We start from the raw sequence: 23,739 nt of genomic DNA on the forward strand, positions 1-23,739 counted from the left end.
CGTGACGCTTTGCAAAAAGGGCTTCTGGCTGTTTGGTTTATATTGTACAAGTGTTGGAACACGAATTTTCCTTTTACTGTAATGGTAAGGACTTGCAGAGATGCATTAAAAGAATCCACTTCTCGTCGGGGCTCTGGGGGCGTTTCTGGCATTGGGCTTGTAGTGGGGAATATGGCGACTGGTAAATCTCGCGATGTGAGAGTGGACACAGACGGATCTGGCGGGCGGTCTTTTTTTATTTCCCCTCAGCTCAACGATAGTTTGTCGGCGCCGCGTTACCTTGGAGTAGGAGCTGACGTCTTCTCAACTGCCAGTAACGTGCGTATGCTGCGCGCTCGCACCAGTTGCTCTTTGTTGCTTTCAGCATTCGCAAATATTATTTAACAGCCATGTTGGGTGAAACGGAGGTTAAATTGAAACTTCTAATTGAATCAATGTAGTTGAGACAGCTTCTTGATTGCACTAAGAATGGTTGGCCTAGAAAGACCATTAATGACGCCATAATCTGTCACAGAAGAAACCTACAACAGTTTTTAGCTTCTTAAAAAATGTAGTCAAGATTCCGTTCTTTGCTGAGACACACACACACTCTTGTTCCGTTTAGCTAAACTTACTACGTTCCGTGAACACCTCACTCATTGCGTTTGTCGTGACCACGTTCCCTGATTTTAGTAATAATTAGATGCATCCTCGAGAAACCACTATTCTTCCAAGGTACACTCTGCTATTAAAACATTTTCCGGGGCCACGCTACAGTTCTTTTTTTAAGGAATGTCTCAGGAGTGCCCTAAAAACCCGCATGCTATTGCAAAAAAGAAACAATGCCCTTTCGACGCCATGTACTGAATGGAGAATATCCGTGTCTGTTTTTTTTTGTTGCTACCTGTATTTGTGTGAGTAGCGACAAAGGTTAGCTTTCTAACCACCTTGTGTTATGGGAAACATTTTTTTTCCTGTAGTATCCGTTTAACTATTGTTCCGTAAGCGTTTTTAGCCTGATATAGTGTGTGTTTTCTTGATCAGAGCTTTTTGCCACCAATTCCTGTCTATAATTGACTGTCAGTGGGGTTGCTTACCCTCTCTAAGATGGCGCTTTGGATCACAGACCTGGAAAGTGCCCCTCAAAACATGTCTGCCAAGGAAAACGCAGCGCTTGGACTGACTTAGTTCAATCCTACTCTCGTAGGGATGCTTCAGGAAAAAGAAAAAAAAACAGCAATTTGTCCATGTTTTAAGTTTCTAGAAGGGTCTGGACATTATATTCAAGTAGAAATGTATGATTTTTAGTTACTCTTGGCCAAATATCAGCCAAGGATCATTTAGACAGCTTAAAGAACACTTCAAAGTGATTTCTAATTGGATCTGCTCTTTTATTTATGTACTGATAAGGGAACCGTTTATGTGATTTCTTTAATTGTTTTTACCACCTTGGTCATGAAATACTGGTCTTGCCAGTAAAAAGAATGGTCAAGTGGCAATCCTACATACACAGGAATACTTGGGAGAGACTTCTATAGAAAATGTGAACTGGCAAAGACAGTAGATCTAGCCCGAAAGACCTATTGGTTTTGCTAATGGTTTTAATTGTACAGCACAACACCCCTCCATACTTCGCTGCATGGCTAAAGATTTTTTTTTTTTTTTTTTAATCAGCTGACCGCATCCTTATGTGAGCTTGTGCACCATCCGTGCGCATGCTGACAGCATGACAGTAGTTTTTTTTCTTCAACGGATCCCAGTTGGATGGGTAACTTAAAGAAGCAATAGCATGTAACACTGCAGCACTAGCTAATAGTACCTATGTTGATTAAATATAAAAGTATAATATGGCAGATTTTATTAGTAGCTGTGCAAACAGCCAGCTTTGTCCATGTGATAACATGAAGTGTCCTGGCGTCAGCCTTTTGCAAAAATTAGATTTTTGCTTCTTGCTTATAGTTTCACCAAAGCGTACCCTAAACTTTCAGAATAGTGGCATAGAGTGGAGGAAAGTGTGGCAAAGAGTGAAGTGTCGTTAAGTGGTTTAGAGTCGTGTCGTAGAGTGGAGGAGTGGATTGGGTTTGTAGAGTGTTGTGGAGTGGATAAGAATTTCGTAGAGTGGAGTAAAGTGGCACAGATTGGAATGTGCGCCATAAAGGGGAGTAGGGTGTTGCACAGTAGAGTGTCATGGAGTGTTGCAGACTGGAATGTCCGAGTGACGTGGTATGGAGTATTTTGCAGAGTGGAATAGTGTGTCATGGAGTGTTAAAGTGGTGTAGAGCAGGATGGAGTGGAGTTGTGTAAAGTGAAGTACTCATGGTGTGGTAGCGCATTGCCATCACAGAAACACATTTCCGTTGAATTTACCATTATGGTTGCACAGACACATATTTTTACTAATAAAACTATACCTTGCACAAATAATAGTGTGTGAAAATTGGCATCATCTAGTGCATGGGTACTCACAAACTTTTTCTCGGTGGCCAAAATTGCAGTATGGTTTGCGGCCAAGGGCCGCACTGAAGTGACAGCGGGGGGGCGGGGCTTAGAGGGGGAACAACCACCCCACCCCCTTTTTCAAAACAATGCCCCTACCCCAGTAACACACACAGCGCGCACACATACAGCGCTATCTGCTCTCACCCCTACACCAGTAACACACACAGCGCGCACACATACAGCGCCATCTGCTCTCACCCCTACCCCAGTAACACACACAGCGCGCACACACACAGCGCCATCTGCTCTCACCCCTACCCCAGTAACACACACAGCGTCATCTGCTCTCACCCCTACCCCAGTAACACACACTGCGCCATCTGCACACAGCGCCATCTGCTCCCACCCCTACCCCAGTAACACACACAGCGCCATCTGCTCTCACCCCTACCCCAGTAACACACACTGCGCCATCTGCACACAGCGCCATCTGCTCCCACCCCACCCCAGTAACACACACAGCGCCATCTGCACACAGCGCCATCTGCTCTCACCCCTACCCCAGTAACACACACAGCGCCATCTGCTCCCACCCCTACCCCAGTAACACACACACTGCACCATCTGCACACAGCGCCATCTGCTCCCACCCCTACCCCAGTAACACACACAGCGCCATCTGCTCTCACCCCTACCCCAGTAACACACACTGCGCCATCTGCACACAGCGCCATCTACTCCCACCCCTACCCCAGTAACACACACAGCGCCATCTGCACACAACGCCATCTGCTCTCACCCCTACCCCAGTAACACACACTGCGCCATCTGCACACAGCGCCATCTGCTCCCACCCCTACCCCAGTAACACACACAGCGCCATCTGCACACAGTGCCATCTGCTCTCACCCCTACCCCAGTAACACACACTGCGCCATCTGCACACAGCGCCATCTGCTCCCACCCCTACCCCAGTAACACACACAGCGCCATCTGCACACAGCGCCATCTGCTCTCACCCCTACCCCAGTAACACACACAGCGCCATCTGCTCTCACCCCTACCCCAGTAACACACACTGCGCCATCTGCACACAGCGCCATCTGCTCCCACCCCTACCCCAGTAACACACACAGCGCCATCTGCACACAGCGCCATCTGCTCTCACCCCTACCCCAGTAACACACACAGCGCGCACACACACAGCGCCATCTGCACTCACCCCTACCCCAGTAACACACACACACAGCGCAATCTGCTCTCACGCCTACCCCAGTAACACACACTACATTAAAAACAAATAAATAAATAACCAAAGAGCCTTACCTGACTCAAAGCACTGTAAAGATGCCACAAATGTGGAACAGCAGGCAGGCGGGCAGCAGACGTGGAGCCAGTGACAGGAAGCAGACGACCAAAGCCCCATAAAAGTTAGCTGCAAGCGCTGACTTTTATGGGGCTTTGGCTTCCAGGATCGTCAGGGCAACGCCATAAACAATGGCCGCCGTATGTAAACATAGAGGCGGCCCTCTTCTATGTTTACATACTGCTGCCATTATGATGTGGCGTTTGGTGTGCGTCTCGCGGGCCGCCAAGCGAGGTCCGTGGGGCTGCTGGCGGCCCGCGGGCCGTACTTTGAGTACCGTTGATCTAGTGTATTGATTTGTTTTGATCGTATTTAATTATTTTCCACCTTACTTCATAATTACAAAAAAAAAGTATTTTGTTTGTGTTTTCCTGATTCTGGTAGATCTGAAATATTTGCACAGTTCATTATCTGGCATTTAAATGTGTGCTAGAATAAATAACATCCTACTGCATTTTATATCACACACCCATATGTACCTAGTAAAATCATCACATAATTCTTTCACTTTGAAGTCAGGGAAATAAAACACCAGCCTATCTCAGATGGAGTCTAACATTTGACCTCTGTCTTTGAATGCTCAGCAAATACAACAAGATAGAAACAAAATGTAAAAAACAGTTTTATTGCTCATTCATTCTGAACTCTATCATGGTTACTTTGTGGTGCTTCAGCAACCCCCAACTCTCTACTTCCAGTGCCTATGGTTGTTCAATTGAGGAAGAGGATTGTTCGTTATTGTATTAGTAAACAGCACTGTCCAAAATAAACAAGCTGGTAGACAGAACATTGCTCCCCGCAGGCATGTGAGATTGATGAACTGGTAGCAGCAGAGGTAAGTAGAATTAGTCAAGCAGAAAGATAGGAGGCAGGAAAGCTTTTCAAAGAAATACAGCACCTTTCCTGCTCCCTTAACTAACATACAAAGGACACAACTGAAAAACATGTGCTCTCATGGAGTGCCTTGTGAAAAAGAAAAAAAGTTCCTGGAAAGCAAGCACTTGTGAAACAATATAAGGAGCCAGTCAGAGAGGTGGTAAACTAGCTATGCTCTAAGGGGGGAACAAAGACATGCTCTACAGCCTAAAACAAATGAGGCTAGCAAATAGAAAGTTAAGCATATGTGTGTTACAAAACGGAGTTAATGGTAAGCCCTAGGCAGAATGTATTCCAATGGAAGTTTTTCAACGCGCTTCTAGAACCTCTTTGCAACCAGAGACTTTAACCTAAAAAGTACCCAAAAGGGGAACTGGAGTTTCATGAAAGTAACTATTCCTTATTGAACTGGCTGGCTTCATAGGTACTGAGCAAGAGGGCGGCCAACTAGCATTCTCAGCCAGTGGCGCCAGGCAGCTTTACGAGTGGGGGGGGGGGGGGGGGGGGGGGTGGGCAGGAAGCACACACTCATTCTTTCACACACACGCACATTCATTAACAACACTCATAACAAGCACCAAACATTCGTTTAAAAAAGATCTCCCCCCCCCTCCATTCAGCCTTGTAGGTCCCAGGAGGGGTTGGGACTGCTGCCTTCCCTCATTGGCTGACCTTAGGTCACCCAATGAGAGGAGGCAGCAGTCCCAGCCTTGTCACAGAGTGGGATGGGGTCAGTGAGATTGCTGATCCCACCCCACTCTGTGACGAGGTGTCATTGATTGACACTCGCCCTGGGTGCTTCAGGGCTTAAATCTGAAGCACCCAGGTGGAAGTCAATGGGTGACGCTTTCCTCGTCACCCAGTGGAGGGCCTCGAGGCACCTTTGCTGAGCCGAGGAGGTCATGCCAAAGGAGCTGTGACCTCCTCAGCCCAGCAAAGTTCAGCTCATGCAGCCAGGAGTCTGCGCAAATCGCGCGTCTGCTCCTGGCTGCCTGATCTGAACATGAAGAGTGTCTGTCAGACTGACCCTTGTTCAGCCTGACAGACACACTTCATGGGGGGGGCAAAAGTGTGGGGGGGGGTGGCCCCTCCACCCTAAAGGGCGGGCCCCGCCTGCTCAGCCAAGGAGCAGTTTCTTGTTTATCTGTGTAGCTGTAGTTAAAAAACGTGCATCCGCGTGACATTGGTTAGGAGGGATGTTACAGAGACCTTCCATTACAGCTCAGTATAAGTCCAATTCATTACGGCCCGTTATATTTCTTTGCTCAAAAATAAGTCTCAGATATGGTTTCAGGCAGCTTCTGCTGCCCGTGTTGCTCAAATACCATAAATATGAATGCAGGATACAATGTAAATGTGCCTACAAGTAAATTGTTAATGTCACCAATGCCGCTTGCATGTTTTTGTAGACCAATATAATTATTTTGAGCTATGCTCAAATACATTTAAATTATATTTTTCATCCAAGGTGCTGCTAAATTCTTTTGACACGGCGAAATAAACTGCACCCGATTATATACATGTATTCTTTTACGACTTCTGTGTCTTTTGTTTTGCATTTTTTATTTTGCTTTGAAAATTTCCCCAGTCTTGTAATCGACAGGCCTTGCCGCTGGTTGAGGGCGGTTTGGTCTAGCAGACCTAATTGAAATGCAAACAAGGGCCTTCTTGGGTGGGGACATGAGCTGCCCAAACACATTCTCGTAAGCAGTTAACACCATCGTTGAGCACTGTTAAAGCCATTGTCAGTCGTTTTCAGTATATCTTGCCACCGCATGACCCTTTTTCAAAGGGTAGCGGCACGCATACTGATTTTTCCATAGTGCTTTACTTAAAGCAGGAAAGGGAACTCCAAAGGTGAGTTCGTTTATTTGTTTCTATGTGTTTAGTGTGAAAGAAGCAACTGTTTAAAAGAAGATAACTGCTTGAAAGGCGAACATTACGTACAAGGTGCAGATTTAATTATATTTTCAATGCGGTGTAAAGCGACTTGCGCCTCTATGGTGTTTTTGTTTCCATCTTTTTTTATTTGCTTTCGAATTGGAAGCATATTAAAACAAAAGTTTAAAAAAAAAAAAAACCTCGACATCCGGATTACTTCTCATTAAAAGTTACCTCAAACGGTCAGCTGTATACTTCTCAGTGGAGGGTTTTAAATGCTGTGCAAGTAAAACGCTTGTTAGACGTGAGTGATGGATTTGTTAAAGCTAACTTTTAGTTACCAAACCAGCCTCCTTTAGACAACTCAATTTCAAACCATCGTTTTAGAGTTTAGCTAATTCTAACGATTTTTGTTGGACTGCCGTAATAGCCCATGCCAGACTTAACTTTATTTTGCCTGCAACTTTCCTCTTCGCAGCCTTGTGTGTCTCCAATCCTCTTTCTCGAACCCGATCTATCATGTTTTTCTGTCTCATTCCCCTTCCATACCTTTCGAAGTGATTGTGGGAAGTGATCTCATTAAACTTAACAGAGGCGAATAGGTGTTTTTTTGTGGGGGTGGGATGGGGTGGGGGGGGTGAAGAAAAGCCATGGGTAGGTGAACTAGATAACGCTTATGGGCAAGCGAGAATGATTTGTGGGCTGGTGACGTTATACATAGGCTGATGGGTGCTTCGAGAGTTATGCTTTTCTAAGGCCCAGACGCCTACTCCTCCCTCCCCCACACAGTGATTGGACTGGTGCAGATGCAGTTGGTACTGTTAGTTTGCAAAAAAAAAAAGACCGTTTTTTTTTTATTATTATTTTTTTTTTTTAAGGTTCTTCTGCATTGGGACATGATTTTTGTGTGCTGAAACCGCAGTGTTAAGGTTATACCAATGTAGAACAGCAAAGAAAGAAAACGCTCACCCATCCACAACCCGAACATCATAGATAGGACCAGAAGGCAACACTACTTTAAACACAAACTACTTATAGCGGGTGTAGCATTTAAAATGCTTTTGGAAGAACACGGGGCCAGCACAGTGATAGAAACCCAAAGCGGTTGCTGTTCTAGCGACAGGTAGCCAGTGCACATGCCTGAAATAGAGAATGGGAATACAAGGCATTCCCGTTGCCTAAGTGAGAGAAGAGAATGGCCTGAACAACATTTCTCCGAAAAAGCTTGGGTGGAATAGAGATAATTTCCCTAAGAGTTTTTAGGGGGTGGGGGGGGGAAACAAGAGGCTGCTAATTTGTTGACCTGGGGTGCAAGTGAAATAGTGGATTGAAAGGTGACCTTAGGATTGCAAACCCTACTAACTGGGTTTGGGAAGGACAGAGAAGCAGGCCACCATTCAGCAGACCTAGTGGGTGGGCAACTCTCCATAAACAGAAATTCCATTTTGCCATATTTCAGTGTCAGAGAGTTGGACCTCGTCCAATGGCAATAGACTGACATACACTCTTGGAAGTGAGCCATATCCAAAGCCCCTTTTTCTACCAATCAAATGTTAATTTGAATTTATATGCTATAGGAAAATAAGAAGTCAGACGGTTGGCTAAGAGGTGCAGTGTGGGTTTAAAATGTAGAACCCAAGGAAGAACCTTGTGGCAGAAATCAAAAGATGGCGCAGAGAAGTGGCAAAGAGATTTTCTATGGAGCAGTCAGGTAGGAAATAAAAATTAAAAAAAGCTAGGCTCTAGAATCTGACCCAGGTTTGACCGAGGCAGTCAATCAATTTGGATCATCTTCTTACCAAAGCACTTTCTGGCGTGTGTGTTTTTTTTTTTTTTGTTTGTATTATTCACATAGGGCTTAATACCCCTTGTGAAGACATGAACTGCGCCACTTTGCAGCAGGTTGCAGTGCACCTTTTAGAATGCATGGTTGCCAGGAGTGCCGACATGGGTAGTTTGACAATGTGGTTTAGATGCAACGCGTCAAACACTGCTGCACATAAACGTAGAGTGTAGCACAAAGGATGGGGGCGTTCAGTCACACATGCAGGAACCAATCATTTGGGAGACAGCATCAAACGTTAATGGGCATTGCTATGGATCAGTTTATGGAGTCCACCAGCACAACTGAAAAGACCCAAGCTGTTAGTACCACTGCTAAACCACCAAGGGGCGATATGGGAACCAACTTGAGGGCAGGAACTGTTAAGCCTATATGGAGTACTACAAAAAGTCAAACCAGGCAATGCATGTCCCAGTTCTTTAGAAGGACTCTTAATACACCAAGAGTGCACTATATGGAGTCCACCCTCGGACGATCAAGGAACCAACTGTGCTGCAGGCACCATTGTTATAGTGTAGGTGACCCAGATCTGGGACTAATACTAGTAGCCTCTACAATAGCCCTAATAAAGTTGTTACTTTTACAGATGGCTTGGGTAAAGTATTTTTCTGTGGTTCGCGCTAGCTCGCAAACAGGCTAACTCTTAGCCAGATATTACCTACGTAGCCAGAAGGGCTTCAGAGGATAAACAGAATACCCTCTTGAGTGACAGGAAGTTTGCTCAGAGTTTTGTAATGCTGTGAATTAACTTATTGATATATATTGAGAATGATCTTTGCAAGAGGCCAAAGGCAAATCAGTAAAAATCATAGGAAAGCAGTTTTAAGGGTGTCGGATGAAATCCTCACCAAGTACAAATCGAGACTAAGTGCAAAACCACATTATTTCTTTGGGGCCCCATATTGAGCCCTCCATTCAGGAGACAGTTCACTGAGGTGGACTAGTTCTCATGCAGAGCTGCCAGCGCTTTGCAAAGTTTAAGGTAAAATTAGACTTCTCGCCCAATGGCCAGAGATCGAAAATCCTAATGTACCAACAGAACTGGTTCGCCTTCAGTTTCACTTTGAGGACAAGGAACCCAGTGGTTCTTTACCATTGCATCAGTGTAGTCCAAGCAACAACTGCGGCTGATAGTGATATCCCAAATTTCCCCCAGTGTAGCCTAGCTACAAAACCTTTGGTCCTTTTAGTGTTTAGCTTAGTTGATGGTCACACTTGTAAAGAGAAGCTATCTCCTTTCCTTACTCCATGCACAAACCTCAGAGAACATAAGAAGGATGGAAAGAAACTTTTACACATGAAAATGGTATAACTGATTTCTGTCAGATTGGTCATGGTTTATGCTTGATGGTTCTTTGCAGTTGACAGGGAAACAACAATGTATCATTCTGGATTTCTTCCACTTAAGTTATTCCTTTCCTCTCAAGCAGTTAATGATAGTCACTCTAGCTCAGATATTTACTGCATATTTCTGATTTTTTTTGTAACTTGTATTATTTTATTTAATCAGCTAACTCATGCGATTTAGGATAGGGAACACTGATATATACTATTACTGTTGCTTCTTAAATAACCATCAGCTGAATATTTAACAAAGTGATGGCAACTATTGTAGCTCATATGTGAGGTCTGAGACTCCAGATTTAAAAACTCACCTCAATGACTGGTTCAGTCGAACCCTTTTCCTTTAGTATTCTTGTAAACACTGCTCTCTGGATCTGGGACACTACAAATATTGGCTACAGACAGTAAATCTGGGGAGGAAAACATTATCCACATAACCTTTCTCTGCCCCGGTCTGCTGAACAAGAGGATGAGACTGTTAAGTGCACTTTTTAACCAGCACGGAATTAGCTTGTGCAGTCAATCTGTGATCACATGCTTAAGGCAATGAACACCCCTTTGAACTGTAATTTTACCAAATTTTTAAAGCTTGCAGCAAAAAATTGGAAGGCTATGCAGCTTTGAACCTTCTAATGTTTTTTGCTAAATCCTAATTTTAAATGTGGATTGCTATTATCACAATGTCTTGACTTTTTTAACATTGTTTTGGTACCTTTTTTGGGTCGATCCTGCGTAGCATGCGCAGCGAGACGCTGTAGTAGTTGGAAAAGGGCTCGGAGCCCCGTCCATGTCACGTCAGTGTCTTTCATTGGTTCGTGGACTTGCCTTTTAAAATCTGCTTGCTTTCATTAATGGAAGGCATGCATACGTCATGCCTTTTCCGGTGGTTAGCCCTCCTCGAGCGCAGTGACCAAGTACTAAAAACACACAAGGCTCGCTGTTTTCCGTCCAGTTTGTGGACTACTTTTTCTCTTATTTCGCAGCGTGCTCTCACTTGTTTAGCAGCGCGATCACGCTTGTTTTTTTCCCATTTAATGAGGCAAGAAAAGTCCGGTTGGGAGTTTACAACTGCTAATAGCTCTAACTCTGAGAAATGCGAGACCTGTTGCATTGCAAATGCTTGTTATGAAAAGTAGCTTTACCAAGTTAAAAAAAAACACGCTAATGTATGTTATGGTTTAGAATAACTATGCTTAACAAAAATCATTCATTCATGCGTATTCTCAAACTTATATTTATTGATATTGTAAGCAGACATACTGTCGGAGGGAGTCTCTTGGTACTTTAAAATGATGCATCTTACCAGCCGTGTGATTTGTGCAAAGGGGTTAGGTGGAAAAAAGTCAAGTTTGCGCTGATATCCTTCATCCAAATAGAGTTCAGTGCAGAGTTAGAAATGGAGTTCTTTGCATAGTTAATTAAAACCAAAGCCAATTTTTAAACTCATCACATTATTGGGCTAATAGATACTCACACAATCACAGTTAGTGATTAAAACATATATTTACAAAAATAGTGTGGATTAAAAACGTATTGATTGAACACTGTCCCAGTAATTTGACACCGCCTGGTAATCCTAACACAAAAAATGTATCTTAAAAATAGACCAAGTGCTGAGTCTTAAAACCAGGACCTCACTTGGAACCATGAGAGTTACAGCACAACCTGATTAGCTAATCCTAAAGCGCAGACAATATCAGACTAGCAGGGGGCGTTGTTTCTTAATTCCTCAATCCAGAGTGCTATGCACCACTAAGTAGAGATCGACCCTACTTCTAGACATTGGTGTTTCACCACCCGCCCGGTTTCCTATAACATACCAAATGGCATCCCATCAATATAAACCTGTTAGCATGTAGCAGGCCAGCCGCAATCCATCCTAGTCTTATGCCCCCATCTCGCTAATGTTCAACAGTTTTTTTTGAAGGTCTGCACCATAAACTTGGTCCCCCGGCATGCAAGTGAGAATTTAGGAGCCATTTAACTAACTAATAACAGCTGGCCTACCTGAGCGTATGCCCAGGTAATTGAAAATGAGTTTCGAGTATACTCTCATTTGTGCTGCCAACACCGGGCATGCACAAAAGACATGGGCAAGGTCCCCTCCGAGATGGCGCCGCACGGTGCGGGAGATCATCCCTACAGTGTCTCCTCAGCCTCCGATTCCACAGGCTTCTCCGGCACTGACTGTGATTGAAATCTCTGAGACCCCGGAGAGCCCTATGGCTCAGTTTTGTCCTGGTTCTACTCATGACCAGGAGTCTGGTGTGCAAGTATCTGAGTCGGTTCAGACACCTCAGGAGGAGCAAAGTGTAGGAAAGTACCATTTTGCCTGGCATGCTACCCCCATTTTTACATGTATGTAAGTTTGTTTTTGCCTGTCTCACTGGGATCCTGCTAGCCAGGACCCCAGTGCTCATAGTTTGTGGCCTGAATGTGTGTACCAGGATAGTGACTAACTGTGTCACTAAGGCTCTGGTAACCAGAACCCCAGTGCTTATGCTCTCTCTGCCTTTAAATTTGTCACTATAGGCTAGTGACCACTTTTACCAATTTCAATTGGCACACTGGAACACCCTTATAATTCCCTAGTATATGGTACCTAGGTACCCAGGGTATTGGGGTTCCAGGAGATCCCTATGGGCTGCAGCATTTCTTTTGCTGCCCATAGGGAGCTCAGACAAATCTTTACACAGGACTGCCACTGCAACCTGGGTGAAATAACACACACGTTATTTCACAGCCATTTTCACTGCACTTAAGTAACATATAAGTCACCTATATGTCTAACCTTCACTTGTTGAAGGTTAGGTGCAAAGTTACTAAGTGTGAGGGCACCCTTGCACTAGCAAAGGTGCCCCCACATAGTTCAGGGCCATTTCCCTGGACTTTGTGAGTGCGGGGACACCATTACACGCGTGCACTACATATAGGTCAATACCTATATGTAGTTTCACAATGGTAACTCTGAATATGGCCATGTAACATGTCTAAGATCATGGAATTGCCCCCCCCCCATGCCAAATCTGGCATTGGGGTGCCAATCCCATGTATCCCTGGGGCTCCACTATGGGCCCTGGGTATTGCCAAACCAGCTCTCTGGGGTTTTCTCTGCAGCTACCGCTGCTGCCACCCCACAGACAGGGTTCTGCCCTCCTGGGGTCTGGGCAGCCCAGTCCCAGGAAGGCAGAATAAAGCATTTCCCATGAGAGCAGGGTGTTACACTCGCTCTCTGTGGAAAAATGTGTTAAAGGCTGGGGAGGGGTATCGTCTCCCAGCCTCTGGAAATGTTTTGAAGGGCACAGATGGTGCCCTCCTTGCAAAAGCCAGTCTACACAGGTATAGGGAACCTCCAGTCCCTGCTCTGGCACGAAACTGGACAAAGGAAAGGGGAGTGACCACCCCAGGGGTGGTGCCCAGAGCTCCTCCAGTGTGTCCCAGACCTCTGCCGTCTTGGATCCAGAGGTGTGAGGGCACTCTGGAGGTTTCTGAGTGGCCAGTGCCATCAGGTGACGTCAGAGACCCCTCCTGATAGGTGCTTACCTGACTAGGTGGCCAATCCTCCTCTGAGGGCTATTTAGGGTCTCTCCAGTGGGCTTTTCCTCAGATAACGACTTGCAAGAATTCACCAAAGTTCCTCTGCACCTCTCTCTTTGACTTCTGCCAGGGATCGACCGCTGACTGTTCCAGGACGCCTGCAAAACTGCAACAAAGTAGCAAGAAGACTATCAGCGACATTGTAGCGCCTAATCCTGCCAGCTTTCTCAACTGTTTCTTGGTTTTCCATGCTTTGGAGGCTGCCTGCCTTCATCCTGCACTGGAAGCCACGAAGAAAACTCCAGTGGGTTGACGGAATCTTCCCGCTACTTCAGCAGGCACCAAACTTCAGCATCCCATGTACTCTGGGACCACTCTCATCCTGACGAGCGTGGCCCCTGGAACACAGGAGGTGGACCCAAGTGACCCAGACTGTCCAGTGGTCCAACTGTCCAAATTTGGAGGAGGTAAGTCCTCCCCTTCCCCGTCCTTCTGCACGAAGAAATTCCTAGCACCTTTCGTTGCTGCAGAATCTTCAGCTTCTTCCATTGGGAGGCAGCCATTATGCACCTTCATCCGGGGTTTAGTGGGCTCCTGTCCCGTCCCCTCCCCCCCCACCCTGACACTTTTGCGACTCTTGGACTTGGTCCCCTTCCTTTGCAGGTCCTCGGATCCAGGAATCCATCTTCAGTGCTTTGCAGTCAGTTGTGGTCTTTGCAGAATCTCCTATCACAACTTTAGTGTGTTTCTGAGGCAGTAGGGTAACTTTACTCCTACTTTTCAGGGTCTTGGGGTGGGGTATCTTCGACACCCTTAGTGTTTTCTTACACTCCCAGTGACCCTCTACACACTACACTAGGCCTGCAGTCCCTAAGTGGTTCCCATTCCACTTCTTAGTATATGGTTTATGTTGCCCCTAGGCATATTGCATCCTATTGTATTCTACAGTGTTTGCACTACTTTTCTAACTATTTACCTACCTGATTTTCGTTTGTGTGTGTGTGTGTATATATTGTGTATTTTACTTACCTCCTAAGGGAGTATATCCTCTGAGATTTTTGTGGCACATTGTCACTAATATAAAGTACCTTTATTTTTAGTAACTCTGAGTATTGTGTTTCTTATGATATAGTACCTATATGATATAAGTGGTATAGTAGGAGCTTTGTATGTCTCCTAGTTCAGCCTTGGATGCTCTGCTATAGCTACCTCTATCAGCCTAAGCTGCTAGAACACTACTAATCTACTAATAAGGGATAACTGGACCTGGCACAAGGTGTAAGTACCCACTAAGCCAGGCCAGCCTCCTTCACAAAGGGTTCCTGCCTTCCTGGCTCTGGGAGCGGATCCTTCAGCATTCCTCAATGCTATGTTTAGCATATTTAACAGACCTATGGCCCCTTCTGGTGCACATGCTGGTCCCACGGGTCCATTGGCATTCACGCTGGGGTCATCGGCGCCGTACAAGATAGCCTCCGTTTGTACACTTTTTTCTAGGTGAAGGGGCTGGTTCGGAGTTGATTCCGGCACCGGATGGATCCCGATCGACCCCTAGTGTCTCATCTCCCTCTCCTCCGCCGGATCGTCCTTCTACTTTGAAACCGGCGTTGTCGACGTCTGATAATTCTGTTGATGCCACGTTTGGAGTCCAGGCTGAGGTCGAGAAGGAGAGCCTTGAGACTCTTGGAGGAGCAAGAGTATCAACAACAGCTGTTGGAGGAAAGGAAAATTCCTGAGCCTTTTGGAGAATTTCAGGGCCTTGACTCTGCTAGTGGTCTGGATACATCCCCTGAGTGGGATTTCTCATCCCATGGAGGAGAACGTACAGTGTAGGCAGCTTCTTACCACAGTGTGATGAGAAAGGCTGCTGAGTATTTTTGGAACTACCGTTACCGACATCGGAGAAGAAAACAAAGATTTTAACTGAGGTGTTGGATCCATCGGCTACGTCCTCTGAGCCTCTCCTCCCTTTTAATGATGTCCTTATTGAGCCCTTTTTAAAACTTTGGAGGAAGCCTGTCACGACTCCAGCGGTTTCCAGTACTGTGGCTTGTAGATAAAGAGTTGCTGCAGGAGATCTGCAGTTTCTGTCACAACATCCAACGCCTGAGAGCTTGGTGGTGCAAGCCTTTTGTTCTGCACGATCTGCTCCTGTTTCATTCCCTGCGACTCTGTCTGAAAGGGAGTCTAAGAGTATGGAGCAGACTGCTAAGAAGTGCTTCTCCTCAGGCAGTATGGCCTTTAAGTCTCTCAATGCAACATGTGTGGTGGGGTGGTATATCCATGCCCTGATGGACTAGGCAAGAGCTGTTGTGCCAAGATTGCCGCAGGATGTGCAGGGGCATTTTGATGACCTGCTGGACAGTCAAGCAGCAGCAAAGCAGATAGTTTGGTCTGGCTTGGACACTGCAGACTTGGTTGCCAGGGCTATGGTCACTTCTGTAGCAACCAGGCGGCATGCGTGGCTCAGAGGGTCTGGTTTCTCCACTGATGTTCAGGCTACGCTGATGGACCTTCGTTTTGATGACGAGTAGTTTTTTGGGACCAAAGCCGTCTCAGCTTTGGAGCGATTTAAAGAAAGCAGGGCACCTGCTAAAATCTTTGGGAGTCCAAGCTTCATCGTCTGCACCCTTTAGGTCTTTTCGAAGATTCAGGGGTTTTGACCGTGGGTCCTCTTTTCGTGGAAGGCCACAATCCAACGTTCAGCTGCCTGCCAACCCTCTCTACAGATCCAATAGGGGACGTGGGAGGGTTAGAATGCGAGGAGCAACTCAGCAGCCTTATGCTTCATCCTCTTTCTCTTAGGGAGCCCATCAAGGAAAGCAGCCCTAGTTTTATCCCCATATTCCAGCATGTTTTACCCATAGGGGGAAGGCGGTTTCATTTTCCCCACGAGTGGGGGTTAATCACATTGGACTCTTGGGTGCTGAATATAGTGGGGAAAAGTTATGCCGTTCCTTTTTGGGAGCTTCCCCATCCCTCCCTGTCATTCGTTTTGCATGGAAGATTATCTCCTGTTGCTTCAGCTGGAGGTGCAAGGCCTTTTGTTAAAAGGTGCAGTGGAGCTGGTTCCAGAGCAGCAAAAGGGTCAGGGATGTTCTTCAAGGTATTTCCTGATTCCCAAGAAGGATGGTCGATTGAGGCCTATCCTGGATCTGCAGATTTTGAATTGGTTCCTCCATCAGGGAGAAGTTAAAAATGCTGACCCTAGCTCAGGTGCTTCTTGCGTTGAACAAGGAAGACTGGATGGTGTTTATCGATTTGCAGGATGCTTATTTTCATATACCTATTCTGAAGTCACACAGGAGGTATCTCCGGTTTGGGGGTAGGGTCGCAACACTAGCAGATTGCGGTCCTTCCTTTTGGTCTTCTTCCGCACATCAAAGCTTCACGAAGGTGGTGGCAGTGGTTGCAGCTGAACTCAGAAGGGAGGCAATATCTGTATTCCCTTACCTGGATGATTGGCTGATCAAAGCTGGGTCCCCAGGGCTCGTGCTGCATCACTTGCAAGTGACCACCCGGTTTGTGTTCAACCTGGGTTTGCAGTAAATGTGCCCAAATCTCACCTGGCGCCCTCTCAGCACCTCCTGTTCATAGGGGCAGTACTGGACACAACATTTAATCGGGCCTACCCTCCTCAGAGGATTCAGGACATTCAGGCGTTGATTCCAGGCGTTGATTTAGAATGGAGCGGCTGTTCTAATCCTCTGCTTGGTCTGTTCGCTTCCTGCATTCTGTTGGTCACTCATGCATGTTGGCACATGAGTGCTCTCTGGTGGTGCCTCAGCAAGCAGTGGTTTCAATACAAAGGGGATCTCGAGGAGTCAATAACTATCTCCAGGGACACTGCAGTGGATCTACAATGGGGGGCTGTGGACAGCAACCTTTCCCAAGGAAGGTTGTTTTGTCTACCACCTATGGTGGCCATGGTCATAACGGATGCTTCCACTCTAGGGTGGGGAGCTCATCTGGGGGACCTGGAGATCAAAGGTCATTGGTCTCCAGTGGAACAGATGTTTCACATCAATCTGTTAAAATTATGGGCAATATGTCTGGCTCTCAAGGCCGGCCATCCTCCTGTCACTTCGCGGTCAGTCAGTTCAAGTCTTGACAGACAGCATTACCGCAGTGTGGTACATCAACAAGCAAACCATCTGGCTGGAGTTCTCAATGTACGTGGCCAATTTAAATACTGCTTTTGCAAGCTCACTCCATGTTAGTGCAATTATGCACCAAACAGCCTCTTAAATAGCCCCAAGCACACTCCAAACTATACCAAAGTACAGTTTAAAAGATACTATGTGCTGGGCTAGCTCAAAACATATTGTGGCATAATTCGACCAAGACTTGGCACATATGGAACATCAAGCAGCAGCCTATCCACAAAAGTGGTCAGAGTGATAGCAGCATTGGTTTGCGATGGCAGCCACATCACGCTGTCAACCATCATACGGTAGCCTGGTCACATTTCGCCCTCAGACAGCTCACTAAGACTAAATAAACTTTCAGACACAAGCCAAGTTACACCAGGAAAAGTCATAAAGTACCCTGGATAGACAGAGAATCATCATATACCAGTCTTATAAAACCATGAATCAACATTCAGCAGCTTGAACAGACAGTTTACCATTTCACAGTGGTGTTGACACACAGTGATCCTTGAGACAGCATGCTAGACACAGTAAACTCCTGGACGTCACCCTTGTCACTCAACCAACCATATGAGAGTAGACTGGCAATGCAATTGACCAAATGCCATCGGGGATCACCAGGCAAAATAAAGCTGGTGGCATGGGGAGCCATGCAAAACCAACATGAACATAATGAGGGAGAGCTCATTATTGTGCAGTTCAGGAAAGGTAGATTCAAAGCCTTCTTCATGTTTAACCTTATTAAAAAAAAATATATGTACTTTTGCATCCATTGCCGAATACATCAACATTGCATAAACTTTACATAAACTGTTGAAACAGTGGTTCCGCATTTCCTAGAGCAAATTGGTTTGCAGAGTTTTCTGCATCATCGTAAACAAAAGTACTTAGATCCCTGGTTCCTCACCCAGCAAGCAGTCATATTTAAAAAGGCTGAGACTGGAACAACAAAATAAAGATCAAGTCACACCTCTTTTAAAGCTGACAGAGCTAACTTAACTAAAGCACTGGTCTTCAGTTTAATATTCTAAGCCAATTGTTTGCTATGGAGACATGAACACACTATTGTAGCACCTGTAAAGAATAACCAAACGTGCAAGTAGATCAAGGCATAGTTTGAAGGGGAGGAGAGCCCTGGGAGTTGGAACCAGGAGGAAAAAGAGAGAGATGATGGTCAACATATTATACAGACACAATGGCATGTATAAGTGTGTAAGCCAATGCATAGGAAATGTTACTTGAGACCAGGGCCACTGGAATTATTCAATTGTCCAGCCGCCGCGATTTTGGCATAATTATAGATTTGCTGCATTTGTCACATAACCCATCATATGCTGCATATTTGGCAGATTTTAGCTCAAATGATTCAAACGTTATTAAAAACTCAGCAACACATGTCTCCATGCAGTAGAAGACCCCTTGCATATGTTGAATGGTCATCTTTCTGTACCTTATTGCTATATTTGAGTGTTAAACTGGCTCTAATGAGGTGAAACATATGCCCAGACAGTGTTAACAAGTTTAAAACTGACAAATAATTAATCAGTGCTATTACAAAACATGCTACATTATACCACATAATTTGCCTTTTCTTGCTTTATAATTTACTCAACCCTGCCTCATAATTTGGCCCTCCCTGGACACACAATTCTAGTGGCTCTGCTTAGGACAATGAGGACTACAAAGTGTGGGAGTCTTATGTCATCCATACTGGTAGGTATTATATGTTATAACTGCTTAGTCTGGAGAAGTGCAGACTCGGAATTTAAAATAGAACATAGTGGTTGGGGTTGTGTTTACTAATAAGTAATAAATAATATCCAAAGGAACACTATTTATCAACCTTAGAATGATGAAAGATTAGAGAAAAACAGTTAGGCTGTAAACCTGTGCCTTGCAGTTTCCATGCTGCTATTTGATTTTGGTTTATAGCTCACTGCCATATTATAATTGCATTTTATAAATGCAATTAGCGAAAGGGTCCCTGTGACAAAAACAGTAACCCACTGTGTCTACTTAAAAAAAAAAAAAATATATATCTTTTATCTGCATGTTACATGTTGTGCTTCGCTGGAGGCACACTATCCTGCTGCGATACTTTAAGATGAGTCAAAACTCAGCCAAGACAAAACTCAGACCTCTCAGGTACACTGATCATCCGAGTTAACCCAACGTTTTTAAGTCTGTGCGTTTAACTCTGTAAAAAGTGCCAAAATGCAACCCCCACCTCCCCTGAGCGTGGCCCCTGGTGAGGTGACACCAGCCTCTGAAGAAAAGCCGAATGCCATGCCCTAGGCTGGGACAGGAGGAGGCCCAGCAAACGTGACCGCACAGAGAGCCCCGTAATCATTCTTTATGTGATAATCGCTGGCAAACAGAATGATAATTGGCCAATAGCAGTCTCTGCCAGGTCAGGGAGGGGTTTCTGCAAGCCTCTACAGTGAGTTACAGAACTCCGAGGCTTCTTGCAGGGGGCAGCGCAGCTCGCTACAGTGTGCAGAATTACGGACAAAAGGCGTCCTTGAAAGAGATCATCACATAACAGATGGCCCAGGAAATTTATGGACGGCTGGTCACCCTACCCTAAAGTGAGGACAAGAAGCAGATCGATACAATGAGCTATACAGACCTTTCGTGATCGTTTTTCTAAGACATGTTGCTCTCAGTAATTTTGGGCAGAGCATTGAAGAGCCAAATAAAGCATGTAGGTTCTTTAGCGCCAGAAAAGAGCAGACTATTGCCTTGATATTATAGCCTACACCACCAGAGTGCATATCCTTCTTCCCCCTACCCCACCACTTATAACTTCACAAATATTTTAGAATCTCCCCACTAAATAGATTATATGCACTACACCAAAACACTTCACTTTCCCTGAAATACCATCTACACTGTTCACTTGATTATGGTCAGACCCTCGGACCTTACCCTGAGGTGCAATTATTTGTTTGGGAATTGATTTCATTTTTGGACAATTCCCCCTACCTTGGGATTCCCGGGTCATCCTCATTCATTTGTATGTATACGCACACTTTCACTATCTATTCACTTGCACACGGTGTGATTACTAATGAGCACTGCATTTTGTGTTAAAACTAATTAATGTGTCTGTGAATAATACACTGCTATTTGTATTTCACCTATTACAGGTTGGCAGCACTAGATCTGTTCTAAGTTATATTGATCGTGTTCTGGCCTAAGTTGATGACGAGGTATTTCATGTAATTATGTTAAATAAGCCCACAGTGAACCAATATAGCAATATGTGTGATAATCACCTAAGGTTCCTCGTTGGCTTCTTGGCTTGCCCTTGCCTGTAAACATTCACAACCAACTTTGCATCGAAAACATATATCTGTTGCTTTACCCACACCATCACCATATACACTTCACGCATCTAAATCACTGTATTCTACGTCACCAGCACCCTACACCATGTACAGTCCACTACAATTTACACTACGCACCTTCTATACTCTACACATGACTTGCCCCTGTAAGACCATCTACAGGACAAAACCACCATGTTCTTCACCTCTGTTTCACAGCAAGACAGCATATTTTATTATGTATTGTATGTTTTTAGAGTATGTTTTATAGATCGAACCATGTCCATGTAAAATGAGGATAGCAGTTGGAAATCAGAAAGTCAACCTGTTATAGTATATACTAATACAAGTATTCTCGGGTAATGAAAGTTAACAATGTTAGGATAAAATGTAACTCTTCTGTATTTTGTGTTTCATTTCAGAAATTTCATACAAATATATGCCTTATGTTATTTAAAAGAAAATGAATGGATCTAGTGTCACTGCAAGAGTAAAAGCCTGGCTTTCATCCACATGGCACGTTAAAGTTCCTGACCACTGGGTTGATGCATGCGTGAACTGGATCCAACAAGAACATAGTGGTGTTAGCTTGCCTCCAGCACAGATTAACAAACTGGTATATGAGCAGTGGCTTCTCACGGACCTGAGGGACCTGGAATATCCTGTGTTACCAGATAGCATTTCAGAGGCCCTGAAATTTGAACTAAATGGATTTTATTCTATCCAGATGGATTCTCTTGTAGATGTAAGTCAACCTGCCTATTCACAACTTCAAAAGCTAAGAGGAAGAAATAACCAAAATGAGCAAGTATCAGACGCTACCCAAGTATCACAGAAACCATGGGAAGCAAGGCCTACTCGAATGTTAATGCTTCTGTTAACTGATGGGGTACAACAAATTCAAGGCATGGAATATCAGCCTGTCCGCGTTCTTCACAGTAACATGCCTCCAGGTACTAAAATGTGTTTGCAGGGGAACATTACTTGTCGTCTTGGTGTACTTTTGCTGAAACCAGAAAATGTGAAAATACTTGGAGGCGAAGTGGAGGCACTGTTTGAGGAAAATAATCAGGAAAGGGTCTTAGCTGGACTAATTGGAGAGCCTGGTTTGCCCACTCCAAATAGAGTAAACAACCAACAAGCTCTCCCAACAGCTGCTGACGAAATAGGGCCGGCTCTTGGACCTTCAGATGAAGAGCTGCTTGCTAGTCTTGATGATGATGTGGAATTCCTAGTGAACAACGAAACTGCTTCGGATAGTGGCTATGGTAGCAGAAGCAACATCACTAGCTACAGTCCAGCACAGTCACACTCTGTAACTAATGGACGTTGCAATCAACAGCCAGACCCAAGGGTTGTTTCATCAAATGCAAGTGAAGACCTGGGCAAGGATAATGATCCCGATGATTACTTCCTTGATGACGATTTAAATGAAGTCTTGGATGATGGAAATCATTTGGATGATGACCTTCTCTTAGAAGAAGAGATCCAGCGAGAATGTGCTGAAGCAGGGAAGACTCATGCTCAGCTCATGAATGACAACAAAGACATATCAACTGTAAGGTTCACAGAGTTGTCCTTATCTTCATCTTTAGCTAATCGTTTCACTGAACGGATTGGTCAGAATGACACTCATGAGGATTTTGATCAGTCACCTTTTACATACATTTCACTGTTACTTGCTAACAATACTGAAACACTAAAAACTGTACAAATCAAAGGATTTATTGTAACTCTAATAGGAAATCTCACAAACACTAGTGGTGTGTGGTGTATAAAAGCAACAATCTCTGATGGAACTGCTTACCTGAATGTAGATTTCAGTGATGGTGTTCTAGCTAAGTTGATTGGGTTTTCGGTTCTAGAAATGAAGCAGCTAAAGAAGGATGCAAAGCATCATGAAAAACTTGCTGCAGGCCTGCAGAAATGCCAAAGGGAACTCACGGATCTATGTGGTATAATGACCATTGAATTTAATCCATCTACAGCAAAAGCAACTGTAATAAATCTTCAAGATGTAAATCAGGATGTTTTGGAGATGCTGAAGAAACGTTTAAATAAGTGAGGAATGATAGCAAAAATTATCTTTGTTAAATGTACTGGTAACATGACTAGGTTTGGGTTCCCAGTACGTTTTGTGAGTCTGTGTGATTGACATTTTAGTATCTTAAAAGCAAACAGTAAAGTGGAAAATCTGTTTTATTTTGAATGTTTTAATATGAATAAAGGCAAATAAAGATTTCCTATAAAGTAATGTTAACATAAATGTTTTCCATGTTGGTATTTATAAAATGTGGATCCTTGCTCTCTTGCAAGAAGTGCTACCTATACAAAATGTATATAATTGAGTGAAACAAATTTTGATCACACACAGGGTAGGGAAGTTCTCTTCATTTTTGGGGAAAAGTTCATAACGAATGGAGAATGTGGTGTTTCTTCAAGAGTTATTTCCTGATGCTTTCTGAAGTGCTGGGGAGAGCGGGAGCATGTGTCTTAAGAACAGGAGGTGAATGTTGCTTAATGACTACCACTCTGCCCAGCTAAGAAATATAGAGGGATTTCCATCTGTGTAGGTAAGTTTTGATGGTATTTAGTAGGCTGGGAAAGTTGGCCGCATAGAGGTGTCTTATCATGTGAGGTGATGTTTACTCACAGATATTCTTTTTTTGTTGCTTGAGGCCAACGGAAAGTGGTCGGGATTGAACTGGTGTGTTTGGTTGCTGGGTCAAGACCGATTCCGAGCATCTCAGACTTCTCATAGTTTACTTCGAAGCTCGATACTCTGAGGTAGGTCTCAATAATTTGCAGTATTTTAGGGATGAAACTGGTCAGATCAGCCATCATCAAGAACACGATATTGGCAAATAGGTTAATGTTATGTTCTTCCCCTCCAAATGGCATTCCCAAGGGGTTCTACTGCTAGCGAGAACAACAGAGTGGAAAGCGGGTATCTCTGACGTGGATCCCTGTGTAGTAGTATCTCACCCTATTTCT

The 23,739-nt window shown here is 44.6% G+C and overlaps 1 protein-coding gene across 3 annotated transcripts; it reads left to right on the forward strand.

Annotated features, from left to right (window-relative positions):
• The first annotated feature begins 159 nt into the window (after window positions 1-159).
• Window positions 160-23,011, forward strand: RMI1 (RecQ mediated genome instability 1). Of its 3 annotated transcripts, none has more exons than XM_069229831.1 (2): window positions 160-318; window positions 21,168-23,011. In XM_069229831.1, the coding sequence occupies exon 2, from the start codon at window positions 21,209-21,211 to the stop codon at window positions 22,808-22,810; it is 1,602 nt and encodes a 533-aa protein (XP_069085932.1). In that variant the 5' UTR covers window positions 160-318; window positions 21,168-21,208; the 3' UTR covers window positions 22,811-23,011. The 3 variants fall into 3 exon arrangements, with proteins under 3 accessions (XP_069085932.1, XP_069085941.1, XP_069085950.1); XM_069229840.1 differs by lacking the exon at window positions 160-318 and adding an exon at window positions 6,414-6,517; XM_069229849.1 differs by lacking the exon at window positions 160-318 and adding an exon at window positions 6,799-6,845.
• The last annotated feature ends 728 nt before the right edge of the window (window positions 23,012-23,739 follow it).

The sequence above is a fragment of the Pleurodeles waltl genome, chromosome 1_1, assembly GCF_031143425.1.
Source record: "Pleurodeles waltl isolate 20211129_DDA chromosome 1_1, aPleWal1.hap1.20221129, whole genome shotgun sequence".
NCBI classification, from domain to species: domain Eukaryota; kingdom Metazoa; phylum Chordata; class Amphibia; order Caudata; family Salamandridae; genus Pleurodeles; species Pleurodeles waltl.